The sequence below is a fragment of the Cervus elaphus genome, chromosome 27 (assembly GCF_910594005.1).
Source record: "Cervus elaphus chromosome 27, mCerEla1.1, whole genome shotgun sequence".
In the NCBI taxonomy this organism is placed as follows: Eukaryota; Metazoa; Chordata; class Mammalia; order Artiodactyla; family Cervidae; genus Cervus; species Cervus elaphus.
Window position 1 is genome coordinate 63,605,186 of NC_057841.1, and position 18,207 is coordinate 63,623,392.

Genomic DNA, 18,207 nt, shown 5'->3' on the forward strand with positions numbered 1-18,207 from the left:
ACTGGTTCCAAATCGGGAACGGAGTATGTCAAGGCTGTATAATGTCACCCTGCTTGTTTAACTTATATGCAGAGTACATCATGCGAAACTCTGGGCTGGAAGAAGTACAAGCTGGAATCAAGATTGCTGGGAGAAATATCAATAACCTCAGATATGCAGATGACACCACCCTTATGGCAGAAAGTGAAGAAAAACTAAAAAGCCTCTTGATGAAAGTGAAAGAGGACAGTGAAAAAGTTGGCTTAAAGCTCAACATTTAGAAAACTAAGATCATGGCATCTAGTCCCATCACCTCATGGGAAGTATATGGGGAGACAGTGGAAACAGTGTCAGACTTTATCTTTTTGGCTCCAAAATCACTGCAGATGGTGATTGCATCCATGAAATTAAAAGATGCTTGCTCCTTGGAAGAAAAGCTATGACCAACCTAGACAGCATATTAAAAAGCAGAGACATTACTTTGCCAAAAAAGGTCCGTCTAGTCAAGGCTATGGTTTTTCCAGGAGTCATGTATGGATGTGAGAGTTGGAATATAAAGAAAGCTGAGAACCAAAGAATTGATGCTTTTGAACTTGTTGGAGAAGACTCTTGAGAGTCTCTTGGACTGCAAAGAGATCCAACCAGTCCATCCTAAAGGAAATCAGTCCTGAATATTCATTGGAAGGACTGACGCTGAAGCTGAAACTCCAATACTCTGGCCACCTGATGCAAAGAACTGAGTCACTGGAAAAGACCCTGATGCTGGGAAAGATTGAAGGCGGGAGGAGAAGGGGATGACAGAGGATGTGATGGTCGGATGGCATCACTGACTCAATGGACATGAGTTTGAGTAAACTCTAGGAGTTGGTGATGAACAGGGAGGCCTGGCATGCTGGAGTCCATGGGGTCCCAAATAAGTCAGACATGACTGAGCGACTCGACTGAACTGAAGGGAAAACCCAATTCACTTTTTCTTTTCTATGTTCCATTCTGATTAGTAACCCTACATGAGAAAAACATTATGTCATCTGACAGGATTTTGTGTCTATTAAACAAAAGTAGATTTATACATAAGCATTATCTCGTCAACTAAAATGTTTTGTTATGAATTTTCTAAGTATGTCATAATTTATCTTCACATTTAACTAATACTTTTCTCCTTAAAGTTTAAACTAGGTGACTTTGGAATGTTCAGTGATAAAAGAACATCTAGATAAAAGTAATGTTAATTACTAGACATGGATTAATGATTTTTAAAATTAAAAGGGAAGGATTATTAGAAAATAAAAGCCAAACAATCTGACTGTTGCCAACTGAATGACTGTGCCCAGTCTTTGGTGTCGTCTATCACACTGACATGCCCTGTAAGCGTGTGCTCAGTCGTTCAGTCACGTCCAGCTGTCTGTAAGCTCCTGGACTGTAGCCCACCAGGCTCCTCTGTTCATGGAATTTTCCAGATAAGAATACTGGAGTGGGTTGCCATTTCCTCCTCCAGATATTAAGATGTATGTAACCTCAAAGTCACTGAATATCAAAATTAACAGAGGACTCAAATCATTAATTTTGATAATTAAATATTACACTTAATATCATAACCTAAAAAAGAAGTAAAAGATTTGGAAAACTATTTCAGGAAAAGTGAGAAAATATTAAAAAAAGGATTATATACAATGAAATCCATCAGCAAACCATGAAACTAAAAGATGGGGGAAAAACGACTCTCAAAGAAGAAAAGCTAGGACTCTCTTCATATTGTATTTCATCCTGAAATTCCAAATAAATTTTCTTGTTTAAATGTTTTAAGCATCTGTATTTTTATACATCCCTGGGCCTTATCATCACTGATAGGAAATGTAGAAAAAAATTCCTTATTAAAAACTGGGTTGTACCTTTTCCAAAATTAAAGATATTAAAAATTCCAATTTTTCCTTCAGTGGGGCAGAGCCAGAGAGACGGGGAACAAAACTGAAAGTGTGGAGAGAAAAAGGCTTTCTGCCTCACCAGGGAAACAAAGCCGCTTGGCATGGCCTACTGTGTTGCCCTAAAAGGCTGACCGAGGAGGAAGCGCCCGCGTGCTCGAGGCAGTGGGACTCCAGTTACGGCCCTTGGACTACACCCACCACTGACGTTCCTGGCACATGAAAACATCTTCGTTAACTGTCGGGTTTCCAAAATATTATCCTTATAGGATTCCCCTATCCATCCTGGTGGGGTCAGTGAGACGGAAATAGTAACAAAATGAAAAGACTAGAACAGCAAGGTTAATGGTCTGTCCAAGCTAGGAACGTCCACCAGTCACTGAGGCTGGCCCTGTGCGACGGCTATCCTTTCTAGATACAACGTGTTCTGCCTGGCAAGATTCAAATGAATAAAATCCAGGCTACCAGTGACTGAGCATAAAATTCAACTTGAAAGACCATTTGCTAATACATCAAAGAACAATCAAATCTCAGTAATTAAAGAAGTCAGTAATTAATGAGATGCCTTTTTAGATACACAGAGCTACTATTAACTCTGCCTGCTAAGTCGCTTCAGTCAAGTCCGACTCTTTGCAACCCCATGAACTGTAGCTCACTAGGCTCCTCTGTCCATGGGATTCTCTAGGCAAGCATACTGGAGCAGGCAGCCACTCCCTTCTCCAGGGACTACTTAGTGAATCCCTAGTATTTGTCAGGTGTAATGCTAGGTAGTTTTCACTGTCATTAACCTTTTCAGAGCCTTGAAAGCATTTTTAACTTGCATTTTAGAGTTGGGGGTCTCAGGCTCAGAGACATCAAGGACCTTGGCCCAAATCAGAAAGACTTCCGCCCAGCACAGCCTGCAGTGGAATCCAGACGTGAACGGAGCCACAGTCTACAACCTCTCCATCATCCCATTCCCTACAGCAGAGATAAAGGGCTTTTACAGTGTGGAAGGTGTGAAAATTAAAGGGGAAAGAGCAATGTAAATAGGAACACTGAAACAGGGTTAAAAAGTATGAGGAAGAGCAGGTAGGAAGATGAAATAAACAAAATCAGTGGACTAGTGACACCAACAGCAATAAAAGCCAAGTGTGAGTCTTAATTCATTCTGTTCCTCTGACAGGAAATTCCAATACCATCAGATTTCATAGTATGTTAACAGTGTAACTGCTACACTCTCTAAAACGGGGCAAATAAGACAAAATGAAAGAGTAAACTTTTTAAGGCAGATATAACATGAAACAATATTTTTACTGCCTAGGAAAAAAAATCAATCAATCTGAGAACCTATCGAGAAAATCTTATAAAAAACGGTCTCAAACAAAGCCAGCACGTGATCACTGGGAACCAAAGCCAGTTCTTGAGCCTCATTTAAGTACAGGTGGGAAAGAAAACTAATTCAAACAGACAGTTCACTATGAGGTTTCAAAAAATAAGTAAATTTAAAAATGAAATCTAAAGCAACCTTGAAGTTGATTCTGCAGTTTCTTTTTTTCGGGATCATCAGATTCTCCTTCCCCATCACTGTCATTCCTAATAAAAAGAATTTAATATATTCAAACGGTCACTCATTGCTATCAAAATAAGGCAAAAAAATATGAAGGAAAAGAAACATCTGTAATGAAAGTGGCAAAATAAGACATTCACTAAAAGTTTAGCTCATTTTATTACTTTTAAGAATATACTAGACAAAATAGGAAGCAGGCATTTGTTGTTGTTTAGTTGTGGTGTCATCTCTGACTCTTTGCAACCCCATGGACTGCAGCCCACCAGGCCCCTCTGTCCATGGGATTCACCAGGCAAGAACACTGCAGTGGGTGGCCATTCCCTTCTCCAGGGGATCTTCCCAACCCAGGGATGAACATGCAATGGCAGGAAGCCAGCCTATTACATGGAATCATGAACAGAAAATGGAGAAAAAGACCAGAATGAAGGCAGGAACTAGCTCCAAATTCCTGTGACATACCTATGCATGTATTAACCCATAAATGCATGACCCGTACCTCATTTCACAAAAGATTTAAGATGAATTACAAGAGTGTTGTAAACAACAACTAAAAAAATCAGGACCAGGCAAACAATATATTAGACCAAGAAGCCATAACTAGCAGGGAAAAAACCCAGAATACTATTTAAGGTACAAAGATCGATACCCTTAGTCTGGGGGCTCCAAAGGATGGATGGAACTTCTGATGAAAATGAACCGACCCCAAAGAACACGGAGCTCAGTCAAGACATTTCATATCCAGGGATTTATTCTGAGGACATAATTTAAGAGTTCAGGGATTTGACTGCAAGGATAATCATGCCCATGTTATTGACAATAGGGAAAAAAATCAGCAATAATGTGCATTCAACTATAAGGATTAGCATATGATAGAACACACTGCAATCTTTAAAGCAAAAAACATGCCTTTAAGACACATTTTTACAATATTTTAAAAATGTCATTACATAAAAACTTGACAGGTTTCATCTCAAAATGGGATCACGTGATTCTCACAGGATGGTGGGGTTATTTATGGATGAGGGAGAGACTCCAAACTGACTCACCTTGACTTTAGAGTTGGGGGGGTCTACCAACTCTCTAACCTCTTTCCGCCACGCTTTCTTGTACAAAAGACTGCACTTGCTTAAAGAAAACCTGCCATTCCTAGGCCCCTAGCCACATGGAATCCAAACTTGTCTCCCTGGCCCTCGGATTCTGTCAGGGAAGGCGCTGCAGGTCTCCCAAAGTCGGCTCTATGACACTGTGCTTCTACAAAAGACCTCCATCAGTACCTGTTTTCACTAACTGCAAGACAGCCAGAGAGGATTACTGCTTTTACGAGGAAAGGCGAACAGCAAAAGCAGCCTTCAGCGCGGGCTCTGCAGCGAGCTCCTCCAGAGGCAGCGCGACCCTGCGCAGTGAGCGCGCCCTCTGGACACGCACCCACCTCTCCGCCCCGAGCGCAGTGAGCGCGCCCTCCGGACACGCACCAACCTCTCCGCCCAAGCGCCGCGGCGGGGACCGGGCCGTGCGCCTGTGCTCGCTCTCCGTGTATTCTGCACCTCTGTTACCAGGAAGTAATGGCTTCTCTGCCTTACCCCGTTTCAGTTTAAGGCGGGTCCTGCCGTCCGCTACAGAAGCAGGGCATCACCTCAGCAGGGCCACCACAGGCGTGACCAGGAGGGCCTCAGCCCGCAGGGGAGGGGGCGCTTCTGCTGCCAAGGGGGCCTCGGTGAGATCTGAGGGTCCACGGACCCGAGGTCAACTGATCCTTCCCAGCAGTTTCATTTCAACTTACAAGACATGCCCTGATTTTCACATAAGAAAACTAGTGAAGTTCAACTGATTCTGAAACTCGGTAAGCTATGAGGTCAGCGAGAGTCTCATTTTTGTCCTGCCAACGCTAGAGCCGTGAGAAGAGAAGTATTCTCAGGATGTCACAGGAGCTCCTGGTTTTCTGACCATGTCTTGAACAGAGAATATAAAAACCCCGAGCCTACTAAAAGTTTCTTCAAACTCTCCCACGCAGTCCAAAGGAGCCTGTCAACTCTTAGACCTTGAAGTTGCCTACGGGAGCAGCCACGGGCCCCCACGCACTGCCTCTGAGGGCCCTGTGCCTGGGGACCACAGGGATGATCTCAGAAGCCTGCACTCCACTCCTACAATTTTAAACCTCATCACACGACGGCCAGAGGGAAAGGACTAAGCAGCATTCCTGCCAAATGCTTTTTCCGCTACCAGCCAGTCAAGGAGGCGATTTGATGGGTATCAGCTCCTGAGCTTGGCAAACTAGGGGTTCAAAAACTTTTTTCTGTAAAGAATCAGACCGTCGGTATTTCAGGCTGTGGGCCACACAGTCCTTTGTCACAAACTCAGCTTTGGAGGTCTGGCACAAAAGGAGCCACATACTGGGAACTGAAGGGAGGAGGCTGTATCCCCATACGATGTTAGTTACAAAAGCAGGCGGTGGTTCAGATTTGGCCCAGGAGTCGTCCTGTTCTAATACCTACAGTTTCAACAAAAGAAACCTCCTTCACAAACTCCTGCACTCTTGTGATTCGCTCTGAGGCGCATACCCCTTCTCGTCGGCGGGGGCCGGCTGCCCCTCCTTCACCGGCTTCTGGGGCTTCTTCTCTCTCTTCTTCAGGTACTCCTTCAGCTTCTCTGCTCTGTCAAGATACTCCGTACACTTCGCCCTGATACTTTGCTTGGCTTTATCACCTTGTGCTTCATCTAGTGAAGGGAAATGCAAGAGATTTTTTCCTTTAGTATTCTTTACAGATAGGTTTAAACTCTTAGACACAGCTTCAAACAAGACAATTTATTTTGGAGGAGAGAGAAAAGATCATCTCTGGTTCATCATAATCAGATGATGATCTTTCTGATCCTTCCTCCGGCAGGGTTTAACAGTGAGTATGAGACAGAAAGAGTTCTGAGCAAGACACTAGTATACTTTAGGTTCACGTTAAAGAATAAGCAGAAATCCTGTAATATCCTGTGGGACTCATACTCTTCCCTTACATTCTTTGCAGATAGTTGAAAGCTGCTTATCTCACACAAAACCAATTATAAGACAAACAAAAGTAAAGCAATATTAACCATTCTTGCTAATGCCTACGTAAGCTTTATTTCAGAATAAAAAAAGTGACAGAAATCCCAGATATTATGTATACCACCAATACAGTAATTTTATCACATATAGGCCCCAGTGAGGGCTGTTTGAAAGGAGACTTCGGCAATACATGCAGTTCATGGGATTAGCCCTATCTATCTTATCAGGTTATGACTCATTCTTAACTTTCACTTTAATTTGACTGAAAACCCTCAGAATTAAAGAGGGAAGCTCAGAAGAAAATCCTTAATTACCCAACTGCTAAAATTTTTATTTAAAACAGTAACAGACAGAAAGACACTTTTTTAACATCTTATTTCACATATGTTCAGCATTAGTTTTAAGAGGCTTTTCTTTATCCGTTTCTTCCTTACTGCTGTATCCCACTGTCTAGAACAGTGCAGGGGGGTGGGGTGGGGTGGTGTTAACATGGAACACAAATTTGAACACACACAAATAAAATGTCTCCCAACCTCTTTTTAAAACATTATTTTCAAAGAGACATTTAGAAAATGAGTAAGTCCAGATTACAGATCTGGGTACATTACCAGTAAAATAAAAAACCTTTTTTTCACTGGCTAGATGGCATTTTAACATGTTTAGGTGCACAAAGTAATAAGCACAACAGCTGCACACACGTGCTGGCTGAGACTTGGGAACTACTAAGGAGCTAGTGGGACCTTTTTGCAAATTGGTGTTTTATAATCTTCTAGGATTGTATTTCAATGTTTATAATGAAATAGGATAATCTTTTCTATTTCTTGGAATAGAAATGAATAGAATAATGTTTTCTCTTCTATTGTTTTTAAAGTAACAAAACAAACGATGACCTTACATTTAACCACATGGAGAAAATACTGGACAGCATGCTGGTAGAGCTGAAGGGCTTCCTCGTAGTTCCCGGCCTTATCCTCCTGGGCCGCTTTGCTGGCAAGATCTATGGCTTTCTGTTTGAAGGGAGACAAAAACCATACCATCAAAATCAAAGCACAGGATAACTCTGAAGTCAAAAATCATATTGAAAGCTTTCTTTAAAAATAAAAGCAACTTTAAAACAAATCTTTTTTTCTCTAAATCACAACTGCATTACATTATAAATGTAACTATTTATAAAATGCAAATTACATGTTACATAGGTAAACGCTATCTGAACACCACTTTAACCTAGTACCAATCACTGAGTCTCACATAATTTTTCACTCAACAAAAGTCAAGCTCAGGGCTAGTAAGGAAAAATTGAGTAAGATGAAAATTCAACTTAAAAACACTAACAGAAATTCTCAAAAATCAAATGCTCTTATGTCTAAAGCATATGACAGTAGTAAAATTTAAATGGGGGTAGAAGCCCTTCAGAACCAACAGAGCAATGAAATAACAAGAGTCTGAAAAATACCCAAATCTTTTAACTCCGTAATTAACTAAAAGGTTCACTGAGCAAAGAGTAACCAGAGAAGTCTTAAAAAATAAAATAAGACCTGGAAACTTCAAAAATTCTATAATGAAACGTGCAACCTTGTGTAGAATTAAAAAAAAACAAAAACAAAAAACAAAAAAACAACTACCGGAATTAGATCCACACAAATACGTCTAACTGAACTTTGACAAGGACACAGAAAGGCAGGCTAAGGGCAGAGACAGGCCTCAGAACTGGCTCCAGAGCAACTGAACACCCATGAGCCAAAATAAAAAAAGAGAAGGAGAAATCGCAAACCAAACCCTGCATTTTGTACAAAAACTAACTCAAAATGGATCATGGACTTAAACCATAAAATCTTTAAACAAAACAAAGCATATTTTCACCATCGAGGGCTAGGTAAAGGGTTCTTAGACTTGACACCAAAACACAATATATGAAAAGAAAAAAATAAAAACAGCATGATACTGGCATAAAAACAGACACACAGATCAATGGACCAGAAGAAAGAGACAGGGAATAAACCAAAAATTAATTTACCGTAAAGGAGCAAAACATGTATGGGAGGGAAAGAATAGCCTCTCCAATAAATGGTGCTGGGAAAACTGGATAGTCATATGCAAAAAAATGAAAATAAGGATTATCTTACACCATATACAGATATTAACTCAAAATGGATTAAAGATCTGAACATGAGATCTAAAACCTTAAAACTCCCAGAAGAAAACACAAGTGAGAAGCTCCCTGACACTGGTCTTGGTGACAATATTTTGGATTTGACACCATAAAGGCAACAAAAGCAAAAATAAGTAAGTGTGACTACATCAAACAAAGTAAACTCTGCACAGCAGAGGAGATGATTAACAGAACAGAAAGGTAAGCAACGCAAAGGGAGAAAATGCTTACAAACCACCCGTATCTGGTAAGGGGTTAACGCCAAGAAAACAAATCCATAGCAAAAATCAAAACAACTTGCTCAAAAAAACAGGCAGAGGATCTGAACAAACATTCTTCCAAAGAAGACACACAGATGGCCAACAGGTAGATGAAAAGGTGCTCAAGAGCACCGTCAGGGAAATGCAGATCAAAACAATGAAATGTCACCTCACACCCATCCAAATGGTTATTACCATATAACTCTTACCACAAGGAAAAAATTCTGCAACTCTGCGTGCTGACAGATGTTAACTAAGCTTACTGTGGGCATCGTCTCACAGCGTATACAAATAGTGAACCACGCTGCACACCCAACACTAATACATCATGGATCAATTACACCTCAAAGTGGGGGAGAAATGATAAACTGCGCCTCGTCAAAAACCCTTGGTTTCCAAAATATCCTACTAAAAGGATGAAAAGACTAGTTACAGACTGGGAGATGTTTGCAAACCACATATTAGGGAAAGGACTAGTACTTAGAATACAGAAAGAACTCTCAGAAACCAACAGTTTAAAAACAACTGAAGTAGAAAATAAGCTAAAGACATAAATAGACATTTCACCAAAGAGGATACACAGATGGCAAGTAAGCATGAAAAGACGCTCAACACCAGTAGCCGTTAGGGAAATGCAAAGTAAACGCCACAGGGAGACATCACAGAACACGGGTCAGCGTGGCTAGAATAAAAAACGGTGACACCACCCGATGGTAATGAGGATGCAGAGAGCTGAATCACTAATACTGCTGGGACATAAAATGGTAGTTATTCTGGGAAACAGGGTTTTTGTTTGTTTTTTTTTAACAAATCTAAATAGGTAACTACCATATGAACCAGAAACTGCACTTTTGGGTGTTTATCCCAGAGAAGAGACTATGTTAACACAAAAAACTGTACTTGAACATTCTGATGTCCTTTAAAGGCTGCATGGCTAAACTCTGGTACGCCCACAGCAGGGAATACTATTCAGTAAAAAAGGAATGAACTACTGATATACACAGCTTGGATGAACCTCAGAAGTATGCTAAGTGAAAAGAACCAATCCTGAAAGGTTACCTACTGCACAATTCCATTCATATAACCTCAAATGACAAAAGCCAGAGGTAAAGAACAGGTAAGCATCATCAGGAGATAGGGGTGCAGGGGGAGGGAAACAGAAGGGACTGTGGTTATAAAAGGGCAGCGAGAGAGACCCCTGTGGACAGAACTCTTCTGTGTCACGACTGTGGGGGGCATTCAAGAATTAACTTGTGTGACAGAACTCTGACAGACAGACAGACAAAGGAAAACTGGGGAAATCTGAGTAACACAGGGCATGTACCAAGATCAACACTCGGGTCGTGACACTCCTCCACACGAGGTGCTGCCACTGGGAGCGACAGGGGGACGGCTGCACAGGCTCTATTACTCCTCACAACTGCATGTGGGTCTATGATCATCTCAGAGTAAGATTTTCACTAAGAAAGCGATCTTTAATATTCTAAAATATGCACACACATACAAATAAAGAACAAGCATGGTCACTGAAACATTCTGCCTGGATTAATTTAGGTAGTAAAACTGTATTCAACAGAAATAAGAGCCAGCAGGAAAAAGTAATCATGGTCATGCTATACCAAAAATAAGCACACAATTAAGAAATTATTCATATAATACAAAAACGAATCATATGCTATAAATAGTATATTTGGAAGCAGTTGCTCATGGACTGCATATAAATGGGATAAATGGGAGGAATAGGCCTTCCAGCTGCTGTAGCAGGAGGGAAGAAAAATAAATGGTGTGTTTTAGAGTTGATCAAACATAGCACTACATGCTTCAAAGTTCAAATTGTTGAACTCAAAGCTTAATTTGCAAGTGGTCAGCCCAGCAGGATATAAAGTGTGGACGCATCAGTCAGCCCTCTTTTAGGAACCAAAATGACACCAGTTTAAACCTGTATAGTCCGTACTTAATAAACTAGTTCCATACATGGTAACTTTTTCTGATGAGGGACACCTCTGTATTTGTTTGCACCGTCCAGTACAGGAGCACATAGCTCTTGAAACTTTTGGCTAGTGTGACTGAAAAGTGAGTTTTACATTTTATTTAAATGACATGTAGATTGCCACAGGTAGCTGCCACACTGGCCGGCAAGCATTTCACCTCTAATCAAAGATGAGGGTTTGAGGCCACGCCTTTGTTTCTCGCCTGCGCTTTGCGTTACATTATGCGTTACGATCGCCGCCACCCTAGGTCTCCTCTAGCTGTTGTCAAACTTCCTGCCTAGCCTCCTCCTGGCGGTCAGCCTCTCTACACGTGGTGCTCAAGTCCACACAGCAGCAGGGTGGGGCACCCTTTGACGGTTCCCCCTGCAGACAGTCATTCCCCAGTGCCCGGGTGTGATCTAAGCGGGCCTGGCTCTGTCTGGGTCTCAACTGAAACCCTGTGGTCCCCGGGCACCCAGGTCCATCTGCTGAGGATGCTCTTCCCTCCGATCATAGTTCAAATATCAGTTCTCAGAGAAAGTGCAAGTCACTCAATTGTGTCTGACTCTTTGAGACCCCATGGACTATACAGGCCATGGAATTCTCCAGGCCAGAATACTGGAGTGGGCAGCCTGTCCCTTCTCTAGGGGATCTTCCCAACCCAGGGATCAAACCCAGGTCTCCCGCATCGCAGGCGGACTCTTTACCAGCTGAGCCACCAGGGAAGCCCATCCTCAGGGAGGCTCCATTCAAAGGCTGATTCCCTGTTTAAAAGGCTGCGCCCCATCCTCGCCCTTAGCTCTCCACCTGCTCTGGACTTATTCCATCACACCCGGCACACTCACTCACTGACCACCTCCTTCCATACAGAGAACCTGCACCAGGACGGGGGCTTCCACCTCTGTCATCTGTGACAACTTCTCTCCACCAGATATTTCTGTGTGCCTGCAATCAACCCTCCATGGCAACCCACTCCAGTATTCTTGCCTGGAAAATTCATGGATGGAGCAGCCTGGTGGGCTACAGTCCATGAGGTAGCAAAGAGTCGGACACGACTGAGCGACTTCACTTTCAGAGAGCCCTGATGCTAACGCCTGCTTCAGCCTGGCTGTCTCTCTGCTACTGTTTAGAACCCAAACTTCACCAAAGCAGCCTCTACTCTCTGCAGTCCCTCTTTTCTACGTACCCGTCAGCTATCGGCCTTGGCTCCTGCCCCTTATCTTATTGCTAAAAGTGCTCATGTCAAGGTTCTCTGTGATGCCAGATCCAAAGGCCCGCCCTGTCTTCACCGTGATCCCTCGAAGATGTTTTACAAAAGAATATTACACCATCCTCCCACCTCTCTGACAGATCCTGCTCAGTTTCCTTTGCAGATTCTTCTTCTTGTAACCGACACTGAAAGATATTCAGGTTCCTCTGGGCTTGGGTGGAGCTTCTGCTTACTACCTCCCTAGGTGAGCTGTTCTTAATGATTAAAACTGATCATCTTTAGGCTGATGATTCCCAAATTAATTCAATTTGAAAATACATCACTCTTCTGTTAAAAATGCTTCTAGCTGCTGTTTCTGTGCAGGTGGGTTTGGTTTTAGCCTGTCCTGTCCTACCAGAATATAAGATTCATGAGTCTGTCGTAATGGCTCTTTTATATTCTGGAGTCTAGCACAGAGGCTGGCACGAAGCTGACTGGACGCTGGGAGGCCAGGAACTCCTGGGACTGTCCTTCTCAGGTTAGGAGCCCACAGGACACGGGCATGCGAGGAAACCCTGGGGCACTGGGCAAATTCCAGAACCACCCGTCTCAAGAGGAAGGACGGCCCAGCACCCGTCTTTCAAGACTAATTTTTCCCCAGTGCTCTGGAACCTGCCCCGCTTCATCCTCTGACAGTTACTCCCCTCAATTATATCAGCGCAACTGTTCTTCCCAACCTAACTTTTCCCTTTTTGAGGGAGCAATCCTTAGCATAAAAATGTATGGAAGTCCTACCTTAGACTCGCAGCTACAAAATACCAACAAAACACACCACCTCTTCCTAATTCTAAGGTTTCCATGTAACTAACAACTTACCTGTCTCTTCACCTCCACAGCCACGTCCCAAGGAGAACCTGCATCCCTCTCGGTTTCCCGATTCCTCCCCCAGTCGTCTTCCTGCTCCCACTCTGCGGGTTCCGGTGACCAGGTGAGCACCAGCCCTCAGCAGACAGACCCGTGGCTCGGCCTCCTCTGTCCTCCCCAGGTGTTACTCTCGGCCACGTCACCACTCTTTCCCGGGCTCCCTCTTCTCTCTCCTAAAGCTGCTATTCCACTCAGTTTGTGCCTTGGTCCCTGTTCCCCTCATTCCACAAACTCCAAGATGCCCCCACCTCTGCTACCATCTGTGTGCTAGGAACCCCCAAATCCTTATCCCCACCCAGTCTAAGTTCTATATACACGAACCCTACTGCTCAATGGACATTTCCACCCAACTGTCCCCTCAAGCATTTCAAGCCCCAAAAGTTCAGGACCCCTCCGGCCCCAAAGCTGCCCCTCTCTTCCTGTAATCCCAGAACCAACCAACTCAGACACCCAACAAGGAATCTGGGAGAAAGCTCACTTTTTAAATGGAGATCCTTGCCCAACTCCCCTTCCTTGTCCGTCTGTCTCTCACGAACCCTGCCTCTATCCTCACAGCTACTGCACCACCCTGACCTCTGCCACCGCCCATCGCAGAGACAGAATCTGCCTCCTAACTGTTTCGGGGCTTCCAGGCCTGCCTCCCATCAAGCTGCCCCTGTGCACACACAATGGTTTTGTTCTAGAACAAAGACTGGAGCTTCCTGCCTTCTCTGACTCCCCATGTGGAGCAGGATGGGGCCAATCACCTGTGCGTGCGCACTGCTGCTGGGGATGTGGCCTCCTAGGCTCGACCTCTCCCCGGCACACTCCATTCCCATCACGCCAAACTACTGGGACAACCCAGACGGCTCAGACTCCGCACCTGCATGTTCAGCCTGCGGTCCACCTGGAATCCTGGGCCCCAGTGTCTCCCTGTAAAACTCCAGCTTCTCCAGGACTCAGCACAGTCCCTGTGCTCCTCCTGCTATAAGCCCTCCCCAGCAAGCCCAAGAGATCTAGCCACGTGTCCTCTAAATTCCCACTGCCCCCTGCACATCCTTCCAAAGGTCACAAAATAACCCAACGGTCACTTTATATGTCTGTTTTCACATCAGATATAAGCCCTTGGAAATCAAGGATGATATATTTCTTTTATGATACCCCAACATATAGACACTCTTAAAAACAAACAAACATTCCAGACTGAGGAAATGTTGAGTTCTATGCACAATGAACTTGCAGTTTCTCCCGACTCTCTCCAAGGTCTATTACACTTCTAGACTGAAGCATAAGTTACTTTTCTCTACCTGGAATGCATCCTACCCTCCTGTTCAAGAAGGCATGATTTTATCGTGAAAACGCACCAACATATAAGCAGATAGGCCTGAATTCAAAACTACCTTCAACAAATTAACTGTATGTCTGGGTAAATCACACCCTTAATAAGCTTTGGATTCTTATATTTGAGAAACTGAAGTAATACTCTCCTTGAAGAGCTGTTCTGAGGACTAAATGAGATCACACCAAACACCAGGCATACAATCAGTGTCAGTATTTCACTTTATCTAAGCTCACCATCACCTCCTCTGTAGAACAATTCTCATTTATCCTTGAAGAGTTACACAAGCCCTTCCTTTCTGCCCTCCCTCACTAGAGCATCATTACATTATTTTATTTTGATTTTTAGTTATCTGCATTCCTCCATTTGATTATAAGCATCTGGCTATGGGGATTTTGGCCTTGTTTGGTTGGAAAGTTATCTGTTAGTTGAATATTCTTCACCCAAATTTCCTACATTAGCAGGTTGAAAAGGTTGAATGAGAAAGTGCACCTGACCCAACCACTGATAAAAATATAACTCATTCTCTCTTCCTGTTTACTAGCAACTATGCCTTTAAGACAGGTCAATCTCAAACCGATTCACTGAAGAACATTCACAGTCCAACTCCAATATAATGCAAACAATTATAGAATGAAACTGCAATCTTGCAGAAGAAAAAACATGGATAAGTAGATGAAAATTACATTGTAGAAAGCCCAAATCACATGCAGATTCTTGGCAAATGAAAAGCTGGTGGACTATGCATAAGGAGGATGAGCAACAAGGAAACAGATGGGCACAGGAAATCATGGTCATCATCTTGTAAATACTTTTAGTGGTGTATAATCTGTAGAAAAACGGAATCACTATGCTGTACAACTGAAACTAGTATAAACTGTAAATCAATGAAACTTCAATAAAAAACACTTTTTACAGATGGTGGAATAAAACTATGCAGTTAACTGACAAACCAAGGATGAAGACAAGATGGGCACTTCAAAAGAAACCACCTTTGATACTCAAGGGAACAATACTTTTATCAAATGACCAATACTTTTTCCAAGTACATTTACCAAAAAGACTCCTTCTGAATGGGGTTATATTATTGTTGCATCTTAGTTTAAGGAAATCTTTTTGAAAAAAATACACATATAAGAATCAACACATGACATTCTCTAAGAAGTAAGTCACAGTTGCAATTATATTTTGTGAAACAAAACATCTACTTTCATAATCTTTTTGGTTGATTTTCAATATAAAAGTCCCAAGCAAGCACTTCACCCTCTTTCAGGTGAAAATTTGATTTCGATTTAAATTGGTCTACTTTCAGTGATCTTTCTTCAGGATCAACTATTCTGGGCTAAGTAGATCCTCTGCTAATTATCCTAGGTGCCTGTACTCAATAGATGCCTTTTCAATTGTTAAACCAAGAGGAGGATTCAATATAGGTATTCATACCACTCTTTTGTCCTAAACTTACCTAGTGGACTGCCACCCTCCAGGTTAAGTCACATTCTAAACTTCACTTAGAACTGGACAGGGAACAACAGACTGGTTCCAAATTGGGAAAGGAGTATGTCAGGGCTGTATATTATCGCCCCGCTTATTTAACTTACAATCAGAGTACATCATGCAAAATGCCAGGCTGGGTGAAGCACAAGCTGGAATCAAGATTGCTGGGAGAAATATCAATAACCTCAGATATGCAGATGACACCACTCTTATGGCAGAAAGTGAAGAGGAACTAAGGAGCCTCTTGATGAAAGTCAAAGAGGAGAGTGAAAAATTTGGCTTAAAACTCAACATTCAGAAAACTAAGATCATGGCATCCAGTCCCATCACTACATGGCAACTAGATTGGGAAACAATGGAAACAGTGAGAGACTTTTTTGGGGGCTCCAAATCACTGCAGATGGTGACTGCATCCATAAAATTATGGGTCCTTGAAAAGATGCTTGAAAAAGATGCTTGATCCTTGGAATAAAAGTTATGACCAACCTAGACAGCATATTAAAAAGCAGAGACATTACTTTGCCAACAAAGGTCTGTCTAGTCAAAGCTATGGTTTTTCCAGTAGTCATGTATGGATGTGATAGTTGGACTATAAAGAAAGCTGAGCATGGAAATGTTGATGCTTGTCAACTGTGGTGTTGGAGAAGACTCTTTAGAGTCCCTTAGACTGCAAGGAGATCCAACCGGTCCATCCTAAGGCAGTCAGTCCTGAATATTCATTGGAAGGACTGATGTTGAAGATGAAACTTCAGTACTTTGACCACCTGATGTGAAGAGCCAACTCACTGGAAAAGACCCTAATGCTGGGAAAGATCAAAGGAGAGAGGGGAAGGGGACGACAAAGGATGACATGGTTGGATGGTATCACCAACTCAATGGACACGAGTTTGACTAAACTCTGATAGTTGGTGATGGACAAGGAGGCCTGGCGTGCTGCAGTCCATGGGGTCACACAGAGTCGGATACAACTGAGCAACTGAACTGAAACCCCACTTAAGTCCTAGATCCGTTTGAAGGATGGGAGGCACTGTTTAAAAAATGTCTCATCTCAAAGAATTCCATTCCACAGAAGTTGAACAACTGTCTAAAATATTAGGATCACTTGCTTTACGAATAAAACACGGAACTCACTGCGGTAGGGGTGGAAAGGTGAATTAACAAAGGAGCTGAAGCCTACTCCATGATCTTATTTACATGCCACACTTGGGGAGCCATCAGGGCGCACTTGAACGCAGAACTCCAGGAATTCACGGATTCCTCAGATTCTGAGCTCACGATTCTACTCATCTGACAGCTCGAAAGAAAGGTTTTGCTACAGCAGCTTGAGGAACCAGGAGAGGACTCCAATCTTCCTATTTTCATCTGATCCAGAGCAGTGCTTTGCATGCATTCCGTTCTTTCCTCTCTCCCTTACACCGATTGGGGTCTATGCCTCTCCTTCAAGCTTCAACCAGTTCGGTTCAAACTCGGCTGGTTTGAAAAGGGAAAAACACCACACATATACACGGCAGAAAAGCCTCAACAAAAATCAGGAGTCCTACCGCGCAGGGGGCTCCAGCGAGCACGGGAGCAGGCGGAAAGCCGGCCTCTCCCCCCAGGCTCGGGGCGCGGGCACCGCCCTCTCCGCCCCGCGAGGGGCGCGGCCGCGGCCGCCCTCCCCGCTCCCCACCCTCCCGCGCCGCGCTCCGGGGCGGGAGCCGGGGATACCTGCAGGTTGGTCGGGGTGGACGCCATGGCGGAGACCCGAGGCGGCTCCCCGGGGAGGGCCGGGGGCAGAGGCAGGCCACAGGGCGACGTCGACTCACACCTGGAGCGGCCCGAACGCACGCAGGCCGGCGGCTTGGAACCTCGCGGCTGCCTCCCTCGGGAACCTGTTCGGAAACCACCCGGCACTCAGACTGCGCCCGACCCTCCCCACGGAGCTTCCGCGATCCCAGCCCCCAGCGCCGGCCTAGCGTCCTGCGTCTGCCACAGGACTTCCGCTTTCGTCATCAGCACGCGCCCCACCCCGTCCCCGCCTGTCGCGGTCTCGCCTTAGCCCTGGGCCTCGCGAGGCCGGGACGTGGATCCCTGAACCCCGCTGAGGCCTGGCGGAAGTCAGCTTGCGCACAGGCGCACTACAGCTCCGCCGCGCCAGTGGGACTGCTGGGGATGGACGACTGTTCCTGCTTCTTCATTTTGCGGCTGTCATGGTCTTTGAGATGACCTACTGGTTCTGGTGCCTCTCACGCGACTGAGCGTGGGTCGTGCCCTGTCGCTCTATCATCCGAGCTCCAAGACCCACTGGTTGGGGCTTTGGGCCGCTTACCAGTTCAGTTAAGTCGCTCAGTTGTGTCCAACTCTTTGCGACCCCATGAACCGCAGCACGCCAGGCCTCCCTGTCTATCACCAAGTCCTGGAGTTTACTTAAACTCGTGTCCAT

General features: G+C 44.1%; 1 protein-coding gene across 1 annotated transcript in view; it reads right to left on the reverse strand.

The window, feature by feature from the left end:
• Positions 1-17,777, reverse strand: part of VPS4B (vacuolar protein sorting 4 homolog B) — a 29,274-nt gene extending 11,497 nt beyond the window's left edge. The window contains exons 1-4 of the mRNA XM_043889293.1: positions 17,493-17,777; positions 7,377-7,488; positions 6,006-6,162; positions 3,406-3,473 (exon numbers count right to left, since the gene is read on the reverse strand). Of these exons, the coding sequence (XP_043745228.1) occupies positions 3,406-3,473; positions 6,006-6,162; positions 7,377-7,488; positions 17,493-17,519 (364 nt within the window). The 5' untranslated portion in view covers positions 17,520-17,777. The remainder of the gene's footprint in view (positions 1-3,405; positions 3,474-6,005; positions 6,163-7,376; positions 7,489-17,492) is intronic.
• Positions 17,778-18,207: the final 430 nt, after the last annotated feature.